Source organism: Gymnoscopelus microlampas (genome assembly GCF_963454915.1).
Source record: "Gymnoscopelus microlampas genome assembly, chromosome: 11".
In the NCBI taxonomy this organism is placed as follows: Eukaryota; Metazoa; Chordata; class Actinopteri; order Myctophiformes; family Myctophidae; genus Gymnoscopelus; species Gymnoscopelus microlampas.
In genome coordinates this window covers 49,233,825-49,250,629 of record NC_139948.1, presented here as the reverse complement: position 1 = coordinate 49,250,629, position 16,805 = coordinate 49,233,825, and the positions used below count along the sequence as shown (strand labels likewise).

General features: G+C 42.0%; 1 protein-coding gene across 2 annotated transcripts; it reads left to right on the top strand.

Moving 5' to 3' along the window:
* Positions 1-544: 544 nt before the first annotated feature.
* Positions 545-16,631, top strand: narfl (nuclear prelamin A recognition factor-like). 2 transcript variants are annotated; one of them, XR_014601753.1, is made up of 12 exons: positions 545-611; positions 2,815-2,907; positions 6,885-7,028; positions 7,665-7,797; positions 8,377-8,511; positions 8,706-8,824; positions 10,063-10,192; positions 10,856-10,928; positions 11,067-11,204; positions 12,195-12,352; positions 13,266-14,836; positions 15,269-16,631. XR_014601753.1 is itself a non-coding variant. In XM_084071179.1 (11 exons), the coding sequence occupies exons 1-11, from the start codon at positions 546-548 to the stop codon at positions 13,505-13,507; spliced, it is 1,449 nt and encodes a 482-aa protein (XP_083927305.1). In that variant the 5' UTR covers position 545; the 3' UTR covers positions 13,508-15,071. The 2 variants fall into 2 exon arrangements, 1 of the variants encoding a protein (XP_083927305.1); XM_084071179.1 differs by lacking the exon at positions 15,269-16,631 and having other exon boundaries at positions 7,647-7,797; positions 13,266-15,071.
* The last annotated feature ends 174 nt before the right edge of the window (positions 16,632-16,805 follow it).

Sequence of the window (16,805 nt, the reverse complement as noted above, 5' to 3'; positions counted from 1 at the left end):
ACCCTTGTCTAAAGACAAGGATTTACAACTTCAAACATTTATTTTATTATTTCTTGTTAAAAGTATTAAAATTATGTTCGGGCCCTCAGAAGTGCCCGTATCTTCCGTATTGTTCAATAAAAAAGCATTTTAATCCGATCGGTGGCCATTTTCTCGTAGATGTGTATTGTATCAGAGTGCAGTACACCTCCCCAACCAGTAGGGTCCCTTAGCTGAAAGCGTGGAGAAAATAGCCACCAATCTGATTAGAATGCTTTTTATTGAACAATACAGAATACCCGGGTACTTATGAGGACCCGTGCACAATTGTTACATCCGTGGCCATGGGGTCAGCACTTTATATGTAACATTTGAACTTTATTGTAGATGTACGGATCAAAAAGAAAATGCAAACACTATGTTGAAGTTCATCCATGACTGTCTCAGTGACTGTCATGGTTTGGCTCTTAACTTTGCGGCACACATTTGCAGCAGCAGCTCTATGGTTTCACGACACAAGTGTAAACAAAACAATTACACGACACTTTACGGCAGTGCTGCTGAACATGGCGTCGCATTTCAGCAGTGTGTTACAACTGACCGACCTGGATGATTTCATCACCCCCTCTCAGGTAATAGATTACATCTAATAATAACTCTTTATGCGTTTTATCACGTTTATTAACACATCAGTCTTCTCTCAGAGACATTAGCATCTCAATTCATCTCTTTTCAGTAAGGTTACAGATCTATCTAACTTCTCTTCTAGCTGCCGTCAGCTTGACCGTTGAGTAACATTTAAATGTCGCAGTTATATATTATTTATTAGTGCTGTAGTACATGTTATTGTTAAGGACCAGTGGTGTAAAGTAATTAAGTACGTTACTCAAGCACGTGCTGTACTTAAGTAGGGTAAGTGATTTACTTTGGTTAAAATAAATTGATTGATTGATTGATGTACTTTATTTAGTAAGACATGAGAACAGTGTTAAATAGCTCTATATATTGTACTCATTGCTATAGAGCAGGGGTCTTCAACCTTTTCAGGCCAAGGACCCCCTAACCCTAACCCTAACCCTAGCCGAGGGGAGGGACCCCCTCTATATTGTATAAAATTGTGTTTCAGAATTAAACTTTTTTTTTGTTTACTTGGTCTGCTCTTTTTTCCACCTATACCTCTTTGCCAAAAATAGCAGATCTACAAGCTCACAACACCTCGCAGCACGAGGCTGTGAGCTTGTAGATCTGCTATTTTTGGCTAAAGTGCTCCTCAGAAAAAGGGATGCTAGGGTTCAAGTGGTTAAGGTAAAAAAAAATCCTATCACACAAAGATTTGGCGGACCCCCTAGGGGTCCCGGACCCCCTGTTGAAGACCCCTGCTATAGAGTGTTTGTTATGTAAAAGGAGTCTCCAGGTCTCTCCAGCTCTTTATTAAACAGAAAATGCATTTTCAGTGCCCTCTCCTGATTGGCTTAAATATTGTCACCTACCTGAAAATGTACTATATTGTGTTTAGTAAAGAGCTGGAGAGACCCCTGTGACCCAACAAACGCTCTGTAGCAATGATTACTATCACAATATAGTACTTTAACCTTTAAGTACAATGTTTAGGTATGTTTTACTTTATTGGAGTATTTCCAATTTGAATTTTGAAAGTAAAATACTTTTACTTCTACTCCACTACATCTCAGAGGCAAATATTGTACTTTTTACTCCACTACAATTATTTGAAAACTTTAGTTACTAGTTACTTTGTAGATTTTGATTACAAATAATAATAATAATTATTATTATTATTTATTCACTTCAGCCCTATACACATTTCTGCCATTTGAAAATAGCAGATCTACAAGCTCACATTGTGAGCTTGTAGATCGTCTATTTTGTAAAGATGTTATCCGTGCCAGGGTGGGACCCCCATAAGAGAAGATTTGTCTATATTTTTCGAAAATAGCCGAAACAAATATGAACCGTTCCTCATTTGGCAGGGGACGGGGGACCCATCCCAAGAACCCCTTTTATTGATAATGTTGTCTTGTAAAGTGTTTTTAACTTATTCATTGTTGCTTGTGAGAGGAACCACAAAGGAAATAAGTTATAGGACTTTGTTGTGTCTATCCTGAATCCTTGGCTTGAACTGATGTAACCTTGTGATTTCATTGCACTTATTTAACCCATTTAGACCAGGAAAGTATCTGTGTCATTTTAAGATTTCTTTGGCCGTTCAAAAATAGCAGATATACAAGCTCATAGCGCGGCACCGAGTGCCGCACTATGAGCTTGCAGATCTGCTATTTTTGAATAGCCAAAGACATAGCCAAAGACATAAAGATAGCCTTAGGTCATGATCAGTGAAACATCTGTAAAACCATGAATCTATGGTGATAACGTTAGGCCTTAGGAGGTGATGATCTTGATTAGTTAAGTGTCTTGTTTGGATCTTGTGTACACTTATTTGTTTTAGCTCTTGCTCATTTGATTTAGCTATTATGTCTCATCTGTTTAAGAAAGTAGGTAGCTGATATATTGCACTTTTACCTTAGCACTAGGTATACTCTTAGTTGCTTGTTTTTGCAGAAAATGCACTTAGGACTTCTGGTGATTAGTAGTTTTGTTCCCTACCTATGTTGAATGCACTTATTGTAAGTCGCTTTGGATAAAAGCGTCTGCTAAATGACTGTAATGTACTGATCAGTGAAACATCTGTAAAACCATGAATCTATGGTGATAACGTTAGGCCTTAGGTCATGATCAGTGAAACATCTGTAAAACCATGAATCTATGGCCAAACCTTAAATGCCATTGAAGTTTGTGCTCTCTGTGTCTTCCTTGTAGGAATGCGTTAAACCCGTTAAACTAGAGAAGAAAGCTGGAAAATCTGTGGCCAAGATTCAGATAGAAGATGGAAACTACTTCCAAGTCGAACAGGTGAGTGTGTGAGCCGAGGTCTTTAACGTGTTTATTTGAGCTACCTAAGAATCATTGATTTCACTAAGGAAAATTATCTTATTTTAACAATGTTTCAAACATTGTTCAATATATTTTTTGCAATAGCTGTTCTACAAGCTTGCAAAGGGCATTGTGAGCTCGTAAATCGGCTATTTTCGAATAGCGTAAACTTAGAATAGAATAAGTAGTTGAACCTAATGTATGTTCTGTGGATGATCATTTCCACCACAGAGTAGAAATGAAAAGGCTTAAATTGAATTATTGCAATTCAATTCTTTATACCTTACTTTAGAAGTTTCTTACAATTGTGACTTAGGGAATTGTGTAGAAAAAAAGTCACAGTTTAAAGAAAAAAGACCTTCTGAATTATGCGATATAAAGACACAATTGCGAGGAGTAGTTATTTTTACTCACTGGCTTCCATAGACTGTGTTGAGTCACTCGACAAAAATAAATCATTTGCTCTATTTGATTTGCACAACATTTTATATATACATATGCATGATATGTTAGTTCTTTCCCTGGGAAAGTTGACAGTTAATTGTGCCGGTGAGGTAAGAAACCCTAGGGGGGGCTCATGCGAGAACCTCACCGTTTGACATTACGTACAATTAGAATGATTTAATATTTAAAACAAAAAATGAACAAAAAACAAAAAAAGACATAAAAACATATGATAAAGAAAGTAGGACAAAGGAAATAATATAAAAGTACATACTGAGCAGAAAAGACAAAAACAAATGTTTTGGGCAAAGCAAAGACATGATGCTACTATATCCCATTAAGACCTGGAACTGTGTCATTTTTTGATTTGAGCTAAAAAGCATTATTTTACACTTTGGGCTATTCAAAAATAGCAGATCTACAAGCTCGTAGCGCGGCACTCGGTGCCGCGCTATGAGCTTGTATATCTGCTATTTTTGAAAAACCGTGAAAATGTGTGCAAATCTTTGAATATATATATTTTTAAAGCAAACATTTTTAACTCAAATCTTTGCTTCTGGGGGGTCCCTGGAACAAAATATTTTGATGGGGGTCCGCAGCCAAATACATACAATTTTGGGGGTCCTGGACATGAAAAAGATTGAGCACCACTGCTATAGAAACATACGTTTTTCAGAATACTGTTGAGATTTAGGAGACATGTAGAATCGGCTTCAGGTCTCAATGGGATATAGATAGTCATGTGAAATAAGAAGTAAAAAATGAAACTGAGGAAATTTAGAAAATCCATACGTGACAAATATTGTGGATGCCTATCATCTAGTTACCCACTCGGGTATTCAATTGACATATTAGGCTTCTTCTGTAGGTAGATAGGGAGGATGTTAGGGGTGTCACGATTCACTTACCTCACGATTCGATTCAAAATCGATTCCTAGGGTGCCGATTCGATTAAAATTGCGATTCTGCGATTAATTGATATTCGATTCGATTCTGCGATTTATTGCGATTTTCTAGGGTGCCGATTCGATTAAAATTGCGATTCTGCGATTTATTGCGATTTTCTAGGGTGCCGATTCGATTAAAATTGCGATTCTGCGATTAATTGATATTCGATTCTGCGATTTATTGCGATTTTATAAAAAAAAAAAAAAAAAAAAAAAAAAAATAAAAAAAAATAAAAAAAAAATTAAAAAAATCGATTTTAATATTTAGTGTGGTTGCCCAACAGGGCAACCAGACTATAGTACTCTATAGCTTTCTTCCACTTCAAGATAAACAATATTTCGAACCGCATCTCCTCCCACAGTTTTTATCCCCTAATGTTGTGCCATATATCAAAATGACCGTCTAAATCGGGAATCGTGCGCTTGTATTTTGCTAAGAGATTGGTTAAATAGTTTAATTGATATTGATTTATTAGTGCATTAAATGTCCCCATCCACTTTAATGTAAAAGTGAAAAAACTCAAATGCAAGTATTTTTTTCTCAGAAACCGTAAGAGCTAGAGTTATCAGATTTGGAGGGATAATTCATAATATTGTCCGAAATTATTGAAAAAAATATCACACCATTCGGCCTCATGGTGGCGCTATAACAGCCCCCTTTACGTTTTGGCCCGTAACTCTTGAACCGTAGGTCCGAAAATCAAAATTTCTTTTCACCTGGATTCCTTGGGTCACTACGCATCTCCCCATATAGGCCACGCCCATTTGCGTCAGGATAGATTTTTTGATATTGATTTATTTCTGCATTAAATTTCCCCATCCACTTTAATGGGAATTGCAAAAACTCCCATTCAAGTATTTTTTTCTCGGAAACCGTAAGGGCTACAGTTACAAGATTTGGAGGGGAGGTTAATAGTTTTTTGCGAAATTATTATGAAAAGAATCACACCAGTCGGCCACATGGTGGCGCTATAACAGCCCACTTTACCTTTTGGCCTATAACTCTTGAACCGTAGGTCGTAAAATCAAAATTTATTTTTCCCTAGATTCCTTGGGTCATTACGCAGCTCCCCATATAGGCCACGCCCATTTGCGTCAGGATAGATTTTCCGCCATTTTGAATTTTCTTCAAAACACACTTTTTGCTCCTTTTCCTACAATTTCTCTCCAAATCTCACACAAATCGGTACACGTGATCTATGGACCCCTGCGATAAACCTGTCCGAACGACATTATGATAGTCCGACCGGCGTCGGCGCAACCACACTTTGCAATTTCCCCGGAATTGCGACGCGTCTAGTGTTAACATTGTTCCTGATCAATGTTAAACTTTAGACCTTAACTCCTCCCACAGTTTTGCCAGCACCCACTCGTGCCATATGTCAAAATGACCGTCTAAATCGGGAATCGTGTGTATAGGGCTAAGAGATTGGTTAAATAGTTTAATTGATATTAATTTATTAGTGCATTAAATTTCCCCCATCCGCTTTAATGGAAAAGTGAAAAAAATCAAATTCAAGTATTTTTTTCTCAGAAACCGTAAGAGCTACAGTTACCACATTTGGAGGGGAGGTTCATAATTTTCTCCGAAATTATTTAAAAAAATATCACACCATTCGGCCTCATGGTGGCGCTATAACAGCCCCCTTTACGTTTTGGCCTGTAACTCTTGAACCATAGGTCCTAAAATCAAAATTTCTTTTCACCTGGATTCCTTGGGTCACAACGCATCTCCCCATATAGGCCACGCCCATTTGCGTCAGGATAGATTTTCCGCCATTTTGAATTTTCTTCAAAACACACTTTTTGCTCCTTTTCCTACAATTATTTTCCAAATCTCACAAAAATCGGTACACGTGATCTATGGACCCATGCGATAAAGGTATCCAAACGTCATTTTGATAGTCCTTACCGTTCGTCCGTAATTGGCTTCCAAAGTTAGCGGGAGGGGCCCGTTTCACAAAGAATGCCAAAAATCACGAACGAAACGTCCAATCGATCCCAGATTTCAATCGCATGTCGAGGGTGGTTTACTCAACAAATCCCCAAAAGCATTTCCACTTTGACCCATAGGGGGAGCCACAAATGCGCAAAATGTAACCGTTCGATGCAAAAACATGATTTTTGGGGGGATCAATCCTCTCAAAATGAAACGCAAGCGATCTCAGGAGTGACGACACGATGTAATTGGCGCAGCCTCCGACGTTATTCCTCCCGGCGTATTCCTCGAGTCCCGGCGGCCGCGACCCGCGACCCGCGTCGGCGCAACCACACTCTGCAATTTCCCCGGAATTGCGACGCGTCTAGTTTGATTCGATTTTTAAAATCGTGGCATTAAGAATCGCGATTTATTCATGAATCGATTTTTTTTGACAGCCCTAGAGGATGTGGTAGCTGGTAGCTACTAGATGGAAATGGGCATTCCATAGTGAAACACCGTTATATATGTTTTGGCGAACTGCCCCCTGGTGGTGGTACACAGTGGGACATGTAATTCCATTGGCAGTAAGTAACATCCATGTGGATTGAAGCTCCAGTAAGTGTGACTCATGTTGCTGTGTGTAGGACGGCACCAAGCAGAAGCTGGAGAAAGCAAAGATCACCCTGAACGACTGCCTGGCCTGCAGCGGCTGTGTGACCTCCGCTGAGAGCGTGCTCATCGCCCAGCAGAGCCACGAGGAAATCCTCAAAGTGCTGCTCAACAACAAGGTAGATATACTACACAACATGTAAACATTGAGCTGCTCAACAACAAGGTAGATATACTACACAACATGTAAACATTGTCAACATGCGCCTCCACAGGTATGTGCTCTAGCGTAGATACAGTAGTTGACTGTATCAGCAGTTATGCTTTCTTTTATCACTTTAACCCATTTTGGGCGGGAACCCCTATTTGTAACTATACCTTTCAGGACGGGAACCTCTTTTTGGAGTTGTTGTTGTTGCTATGTACAGTATATAGCAACATATATAATATATATAATATTTGAAGTTTTTCAGAAACCTTAGGTCAGGATTTAGAAGGCGCTTTTAGAATTGGCCTCAGGTCTAAATGGGTTAAAGGCAGGGTAAGTGATATTGTGGTAAGTATTTTGTTAAAAGGTTAAAGCTCTATATTCTGATGGTAATCATTGCTATGGAGTGTTTGTTCAGTAACGGGTCCACCCATCTCTCCAGCTCTTAAATAAACAGAAAATATATGTTCAGGGTGGGTTTAGAAATGTCAGCCAATAAGGAGAGAGTAACCATTTATCAGCTTCATTTTGGAAATCACTTATCCTACCTTTAAACCTTGTGTCCCTATTTCATGCATGTCGTTACAAGCAAGCATTGGCCGAGCAGCTGGCCGAGGCCTCCGACCAGAAGGTGGTGGTAGTGTCTCTGTCTCCACAGTCCAGAGCCTCCCTGGCCGCGCACTACGGCCTGAGCAGCAGTGAGACGGGCAGGAGGCTGGCTTCCTGCCTCAAAGGCCTGGGTGAGTGCAAATATCATCATCCTTTAATTCTACAAAGCTCTGTCTGTGCGTCTGTGTGAGCCCAAAATCTCTTCTGCCCGGTTCTCCTCAGTGGCTTGAGCAATTGAACTGTATTTGCACACAGCCATTGACCATTGCCATGTGCACGGAACACCGAAGCCCGTTTTTCCCGTCGCTTTCCCCAAATGTCAGCTGCTTATTAGCGTTTTGTTTGTGTCCGCTGGCTCCCGGGTTGCCAAATCATGCGGGTGAAACAAGCGCCGGTGTTGCCACATCCGTGAAACAAGCGGACCATGCTCATATCCCCCGACGGGTATGGTCTATAATGTATAATACAGCAGTAGTTCTCAACATTGTTTGTTTCAGTACCCCATTTTCCATCATTTATGAATACAAGCCAAGTACCCCCTTAACCCAACTAGTACAACATTTTGCTTAGAGAAAACATTTCTCTGTCAAAAAAAAAAGCGTTTTCAAATGGTTTTGAACTAGTGAACGTCACATACTGGAAATGCTTTGGATGCTTTGTTGTAAGGAGATAAGTAAGTACACCAGTTTAACGGGACGCTCCTGTTCCAGGGGTTCACCACGTGTTTGACACAGGGTTCAGCCGCACGTTCAGCCTGCTGGAGAGCCAGAGGGAGTTCATCCAGCGCTTCCACAGCAAGGAGCAGGACAAGAAGGCCCTGCCCATGTTGACCTCTGCCTGCCCAGGTACTCCACATGGACGCTCATATGTCATCCTTGTTAAACTAGTCAGTTCTCACAGATAAAGGACATTATCACTTTATCAGTGGCCAGACTTTTATATAACAAACAACTGTAGAGCATGTGTTGTTGAAACTTGTTCAAAGAAGAATGTAAAATGGAAACTGTGTGTGTGTGTGTGTGTGTGTGTGTGTGTTCAGGATGGATCTGCTATGCTGAGAAGACCCACGGTGACTTCATCCTTCCGTACATCAGCTCCACCCGCTCCCCACAGCAGATGATGGGCTCTCTGGTTAAAGACTATTTCGCTAAACAGCAGGTAGGAAACCACGTGAAAGATGTTGATTTGAGATGTCGGGACTAGGGTTGGGTACCGAAATACGGTTCCAAGTAGGAACCGATAAAGAAATGGTCGGTACCGGGTACCCATAAAAAATATGTAATTTCGGTTCTGCATATCGGTTCCTAGATGCGCTAAAAGCCGTTCAAACAAAGGCGTTTAGAAGTCCTAGACAAACAGCACAATCTGAGCAAAAATCACAAATCCGGTAAAACACCGCTGTATGGAGAAGTATACATCAGTAGCGTCTCTCCGTATGGAGGAGTACAGCTGTTGCTTCTCTCCGAGCGCACTCAGCCCAGCCTCATTCCTCCCCGCACCGCCCCTCGCCCTCTCCCCTCACTCACCACTGTCTGAACTGAAGTAGTAAGGGAAGGAACAGCCTGCCCTGCAAACTTTGTAACCAAGATTTGCTGTTGTCATCTTGAATACTAGAATCCACATGTCAGAGGGTGTAACATTAGTTGGAAAACCAGCGCTAGTTAAGAACTCGCGCAGGGAAAAATAATTAACACCAGCTGTGAACGCTTCTGTTTGATTGTGTGTGTGTGTGTGTGTGTGGCAGGGTAATGTTTTGAGGCATATTGTATTTTATTACTACACAATAGTAAATCAATAATTCTACACAATAAATAAATATGTTTTAAATAACTGATCTCAATATGGACCCATTATAGTTATGATACGTTTTGCCATAATCATAGCTCTACAACAGAGGCACAGCCATGGCAGCAATGGTACAAATAAACTTTAAAGAAAATGTATATATATATTTTTTAAATTAATAATTTCTGGCTATTCGGTTTTCGGCCAAGTGTTTCCTGTATTCGGTATTCGGTTTCGGCCAAGAATTTTCCATTCGGTGCATCTCTATTAAATACACATTTGACCTCTTATTTTTTTACCATTTTGGAACTGAAATATGGAACCGATAGGAACCGGATCCGATAAGCAGAACCGGAACCGGAACCGGACTCGTAAAAATCCTAGCGATACCCATCCCTAGTCGGGACCCATATTGACGTAGTTTGCATATGAGTTAGAATGTCTAAAGTGTGACTCGTATACAAGTGGTACAGAGTACTACTACTGCATATTCGAAAGAGTATTCCATCAGAGAATATATGGTATTTTATTTTGTAGCTGCGACCAGGCAGCTAGTACAAGTCACTCTAGGATGAGAGGAGGAGCTTTTTACCTTGTGTTTGTTGTCCCAGGGGTTGAATCCGGATCAGATCTACCATGTGACAGTGATGCCCTGCTACGACAAGAAGCTGGAAGCCTCCAGGCCGGACTTCTCCCTGGAGGAAGAGGAGACGCGTGAGGTGGACTGTGTCATCACCTCAGGTAAGACAAGAGGAGGGCAATCGGCGTTGTATCAAGCAGAGACCCTAAAAAAATGACCTGGGGCACGGTGGCACAGTCGGTAGCGCTGTCGCCTCACAGCTAGAAGGTCCTGGGTTCGATTCCCACAGGGGACGCTGTGGGTGCTGGGGGCGTGTTCTCTCCTCCGCGTCATCAGTGCCCATACCCTAGGTTGGCGAAAGGGCCTTTCTGTGTGGAGTTTGCATTTTCTCCCCGTGTCTCCTAGGGTAGGTACCCTCACAAAAACATGCAGTAATCCTGGTCACTATACTGCCTCCCCCTGGTCAGCCGGGGCGCCTGATGGAGGGGAAAGGAACTGGTTGGAATAACGTGTTCCTTCCACGCGCTACGTCCAACCAGGGAAACTCCCCCCTGTCAGGTGACAAGAAGGTCAGTTGGCTCTCATGCATTGAAGGAGGCATGAGCTCGGCCCTGGCCTCCCTAGGTTGGCAGAGGGAAGGTAGTGCCCAGGATTACATAGACAATTGGCACTGGGTGTAAAAAATAGGGTTACAAAATCGTAGGATAAAAAATTTAGAAAAAAAAAAAAAAAATATATCTGATTTCAACCCAAACTATTGGACGTTCAAAATCCAACCACTGTCCCCCCCCCCCCCCCCCCAATCTTCCTGTGTCCTCTCATAGGTGAGGTTGTAACGTTACTGGAGGAGAAGAAAATGTCTCTTATAGACGTGGAGCCAGCGCCGCTTGATGAGATGTAAGTGATGTGATACACTTTTTATTATTATTATTATTACAATTATTATTACAGTAATCAGACGGCCTGCCAATATCTTGGGTGGGTACGGGGGGGGGGGGCTAACATGTAACCATTGCTGTCCTCCTGTTCCTCCAGCTTCAGTAACATGTGTGGTGATGAGCTGCTGAGCCACGCGGGCAGCAGTTCGGGGGGCTACCTCCACCACGTCTTCACCCACGCCGCCAAGGAGCTGTTTGGAGTGGAGGTCACAGAGCTCACCTACAAGACCATCAAGTAAGTCCTGTCCACACACACCAACTGACCATTCTTAGTTGATGAGGGTCACCCAGGGGTCTAGATTAGCCCCGCCCCTTTTCCCTCTACATCAAATCTTAGGCAAAAGTAGCATAGAGTTAAAAATAAAGGGGGCGGCCATAGCTGAGTGGTTAGTGAGCCCGCCTAGGGAGCCAGAGGCCCTGGTTGCCCCAGGTTCGATTCCAGGCCAGGGAAGCATATGTCGATGAAATGAAATTTGTCCCTGAGCAAGACTCTTAACCCCTAATTGCTCACAGGTTCTCATTGGAAACAAGACCGCAAGGACTTTCATGAACGACCTGTTAAAAGGAATTATCCTATAATAGGGTTCTACATTTTGGTTGTAGAAAGCTATTGGTTTCTACAGACCGTAAATGAAGCCGATTGTTCAGGAATTTCAAATCCGCCGTCTTTCCATATCGCGTCATATCCTGCGCAATGCAACCAGACCGATATTGGTTGGGTCAATCAAGAGCGGGGGTGGGGAATGAATGCTATTGGTTGTGTAGCTTATCAATCAAATCATCCCGCCCCTCCTGGAGCATAACCTACTTTATCGCCAATTTTAGAATAAATGGGACCATCATTAACTAAAACACATATCATGATGATTGAAAGAAGACTTTAAACTAGCGACTTTATGACAATGTTTATAAAAGGTAAGAAAATCAAGTCTAAAGTTCGTCAAAAACCCATCCGCTTGCATTGGGAGAAATTCTTTCCGACACCAGCAGGGGTAAAACAGCTAAACTACAGGCTATTCATATGAACTGTCACTTGAACTCACTTCCTATATAGACTCAATTTCAAAGGCCAATGCTGGGCCCTTGGTCGCCCCACATTGAGCTTGTAGATCGGCTATTTTCGCAGAATAAAAAACAGGGACGCTAGTGGTTGTTTAAGCCATGAATGTGCTATGTACATGTATACGAGTAATGGAGACATTGCCTCATTTCCCTCGTCCCACAGGAACAAAGACTTCCAGGAGGTGACTCTGGAGCGAGACGGAGAAGTGGTGCTGCGCTTTGCGGCGGCGTACGGCTTCCGTAACATCCAGAACCTGGTGCTCAAGCTGAAGAGGGGCAAGTCGCCCTACCACTTTGTAGAGGTCATGGCCTGTCCCTCAGGTGAGGAGAACGAAGCATGGGCTTATTACACGGATTGGTTGAATGCTTGATTCTGCTTGATTCTGATTGGTCAATCACAGTGGTGGAAAGTAACTACTCAAGTACTGTACTTAAGTACAATTTTGAGGTATTTTTACTTTACTGGAGTATTTCCAATTGTCTATTCCACTACATCTCAGGGTCAAATATTGTTCTTTTAATCCACAAAATTATTTGAAAACGTTAGTTACTAGTTACTTTGTAGATTTTGATTATCATTACAAAACATACATTAACCACTTCAGCCCTATATACATGTTGTCCCAGTGCCAGAGATTTTTTCAAAGTAAAAAAAAAGTGCTTAGGAAGCGAGATACAGCCTTTTTCAGTTATAAGTTAAACAAGGAGGGGATTTTTATTTTTTACAATTTTTTCAAAAACACGTCAAACACGTCATTGGCACGTTGCGCCATAGCGGTAAAACACGTGAAACACGTCAATGGCACATTAAGAAGAAAAAAGAGAAAGAGGGGTTTAATTACTTTTCCATTCCATATCGCTACACTTGGATTATTGATAAATGTGTGTATTCTCTGTGTTCATGTCAAGGTGTGGATTTGTCCACATGTGTTCAAATACAATGTCCATGTATTTGCCAGAGAATCACTGTGTTTACTTATTCATATCCATAATAATAAATGTTTCCCTTAAAAAACCTGCACTCTCCACACGTTTCACACAGATAACATTTTTTTGCTAAATAGTTACTGTATCGAATTTTAAATCATTGAATCGTATCGTATCGTATCTCCATGAATTAACCAATATCGCCCATGCATCGTATCGTCAACTATGTATCGTGATTCGTGATGCGTATCGTATCGCTGTTAACATGTATCGTTACGCTCCTATAATCTACACGTCTTTTTATCAGGCATGGTGAACGGCGGCGGACAGGTGAAGCCGTCGGCCAATCAGAACAGCAAGGACCTGACCCAGGAAGTGGAGCGTCTGTACCGGGCGGAGCGCCCCCTGGCGCCCGAGGCGGACGCGCGCGTGGCCGAGCTGTACGACTCGTGGCTCCACGGCGTGGGCGAGGAGAAGGCCAGAGCTCTGCTGCACACGCGCTACCACGCCGTGGAGAAGATGACCAACGGGCTCACCGCCAAGTGGTAGAGAAGAGGAGTAGCCTGGTAAACCCCTAGCCTGGTAAACCCTCCCTCCGGAAATCTCATTTCCATTTGATTTCAGGAGTGAGTCTGGCCTGATCGCCCATTCTGCGATATTGGCTGTGTACACCAAACGGACGAGCCTATCAGCGTCGTCGCTGTGATTGACAGCGACAGTTGGCCAATCAGGTGGCGAGTTCGAGTGAGCCCGAATGGCACCGAGTGCAGCCTGAATGCAGCCGACAAAACACGAACGGCAGCCATCTTTTCTGTCCGCTATTTTTTTACTTCAAAAAGCTCTCAAACTTCTATTTTGAGGCACGGAATTTACTTATAAGATATCGTTTGGATAGAATTTAGTTGTTTAACTTCATATATGTGGTCAATTAATCATGACAGAGCCTATTTAAAAATAAAAATTCAGAGAACCGGCCGGGGCGGGCAGTGACACGCATGCATCCGAATAAGGCAACCTATTTTGGGCATGGCCGTCTCAAAAGTCCCGTTGCGTCACATTAGTCTGGTGAACTGCTGATTGGCTGAAGGGGAAAAACGATCATTGGCTGAAGGGGTTGTCAGTCAACGGTATTACTCCCGCCCAACTCCAGCCCACAGCCAATATTGCAGAATGGGCGATCAGGCCAGACTCACTCCTGAAATCAAATGGAAATTAGATTTCCGGAGGGAGGGTTTACCAGGCTAGTAAACCCCCCCCTCTGGAAACCTCATTTGTATTTGATTTCAGTAGTGAATCAAAACACCCCCTCCCATGGACCCCCGGAGCCCACTTTGAGAGCCACTGCTTTATTCAACATGGAGCGTTCATGTTCAAAACACTGAAGAAAATATACAGTATATACCGTAGATTTATATTTATATATATTTTTTTGTTTGACTACAAAACCGTCCAAATGATTTCTCTCTGACGAGATGGTTTGAGAGAACGTGAGAGAGAGTTGTTTCTTTTCAGAGGTGAGAACTGAGAACGTCTGTTTAGTACCTCAGCCTGGATCTCGCAGAACGCGGCGAAATAGCACGGATTGACAATTCCGTAAATATACGACTAGAAAACCCGAAAATGTGTGCATAGGAGCCGTGAATCCCACGGTGACATAACACGGGTTGCAACCCGGAAGCAGAGTGATCCCCCACAACATGATTTACCATTCTGTGCCCATCGGTACATAACTCGGACATCGCTGAGAGTAGGCTCAAGCGAACGTTGCAAGCAACTCGCTTGGTGTCCCTCTCGTGGCTCCTGTTCGCTTGAGACTGCGCGCCTCCGTCAGGGTCCAAAACGTAACAAGTCAATGGAGGGGATTCGCCGGCTTTTCGGGTTTTCTAGTCCAGTGCTTCTCAAACTTTTTCATGTCAAGGACCCCCAAATTGACACTTATTAGCCCGCTGACCCCCATTTGAAAAGATATGCCAGGGACCCCCATAAGAGACGATTTTTACGGCTCTAGCAGTGATTCTCAACCATTTTAATTTCCAGGACCCCCAGTTTGACATGCATTAGGCTACAGACCCCCATTTAATGGCATTTATATCTCTGGGACCCCAATTCATATTGTAAAATCAATGTTAATTTAACTCTGAGAGTGTCCAAATGGAACCAAATGGACCCGTTAGGGTCCATTTGGTTCCATTTGTACACTCTCAGAGTTACAGACCCATAAGGGTCCATTCGGTTTCTATCCATCATTTAGCTGGGGACCCTCTGGAACCCCCTCAAGTACCCCTGGGGGTCCCCGGACCCCACTTTGAGAACCAATGTTCTAGTCTATGTACGGAATGTCAATCCGTGCTATTTCACCGTGTTGTATGAGATCGGGTTGAGTACCTCGTTAGGTCACAGATTTCCAATTGTGTGATATATTAGTCTCTCAAGACAGACTGTTGGCTCCCACAACATTCAAATGCTTTCGCCTAACGGTCTGTATACTTTGGACGCTCTGAAAAGAGTAGAAAATAAAAGAGGATGCCCCCACATCATTTCCTTACTTTCATTTCGGAAATAGTTCCTACTAGAAAATCAACTTAGTCTAAGTCTGGCTAGCTAGCAGAAATGGAAATTCAAAATAAATATTTATATATGTTAAAAATCAAAGTTTCATGAACACAGATAGGTGGAATACTCCTGTCTGAAGAGACGGATGTTTTTCCAGGGTGATGTATATTACAGCATACATGGGCAACTGGCGGCCCGGGGGCCACATGCGGCCCCCTACCTTCACTTAATGCGGCCCGCAGGTTAATATCAGAATACTGATATATCATTGATTTCAGCTGTTACAATTCCAAACATGCAAACATGACCGGCTTTAATTACTTCACTCTATATTAGTAGCTTAATGACTAGAATTACAATTCTATTGTCTTTTTTATGTCCAATGTATTTGGACATCGGGATTTCAGGATTCCAATTCAAAAAAAGCAAAAGTAGCCGATCTACAAGCTCAAAACGCATCGCGCTGCGACGCGTTTTGAGCTTGTAGATTGCCTATTTTTGCTACTTTTGTGTGACAGAATGGTGAAGTACCGCATTCATTTACGAAAAAAAAGTTAAAATACAGAGATAAGAGGTGTCTGCCCGACAGTATATGCAATGTGGCCCTCTGGAGTGAGTGTGGAAATATAGTGGCCCTCTCCATCATCAAAGTTGCATCACCCCTGTATTACAGACTCTGTAGCATTCATTCATTCACAGATTGTGGAGAGAGACGGTCTGTCCTGAGAGACCTTGTGTGTCAGCAGCCTTTTCCACGGACGGACCTTGTCCAATCAAGTGGAACACAAGTTGCCAAAAGAAATGCAATATTCTTTATCATTTATATCAGTTTTACATGCTTCTATACGCACAATGTAAACCATACTGACCTATGGTTGTGATTACAATGCTCACTGTGCTTGTCAGTTATGAATAGAGTGCAGTAGCAAGTTTATGAAAAATGCACTGAAATGTTAATAGAATCCATGTGTACGGCGTTTCACATGGACATTTTTTAACATAAGAGATATGATCATTCCAGTGTTATTTATGAAATAAATTATTACATGTATTTTCATGTCACTTCGTTGTGGACAGTTTTCGGTGAAATCAACCTTGTGATGTCCTGTGAGGGTTTGATATGGAGCAAGACTTGTTTTATTGTTGAATATTACTTTGTTACCTAATTGTACTTAGGTATTTGTACTTTTACTCCACTACATCTATTTGAAAACTTTAGTTACTTTGTTGATTCTGATTATTATTACAAAACATACATTAACCACTTCAACCCTACATACATTTTGGCTATTTG

What these genes read in the sequence shown, in the direction of transcription:
- narfl (XM_084071179.1), top strand. Translation starts at nt 546, where the DNA reads ATGGCGTCGCATTTCAGCAGTGTGTTACAACTGACCGACCTGGATGAT. An exon ending in AAGTGCTGCTCAACAACAAG is followed by an intron (nt 7,029 to 7,646) that starts GTAGATATACTA and finishes TGTCGTTACAAG; the next exon opens with CAAGCATTGGCCGAGCAGCT. An exon ending in GGTCATGGCCTGTCCCTCAG is followed by an intron (nt 12,353 to 13,265) that starts GTGAGGAGAACG and finishes TCTTTTTATCAG; the next exon opens with GCATGGTGAACGGCGGCGGA.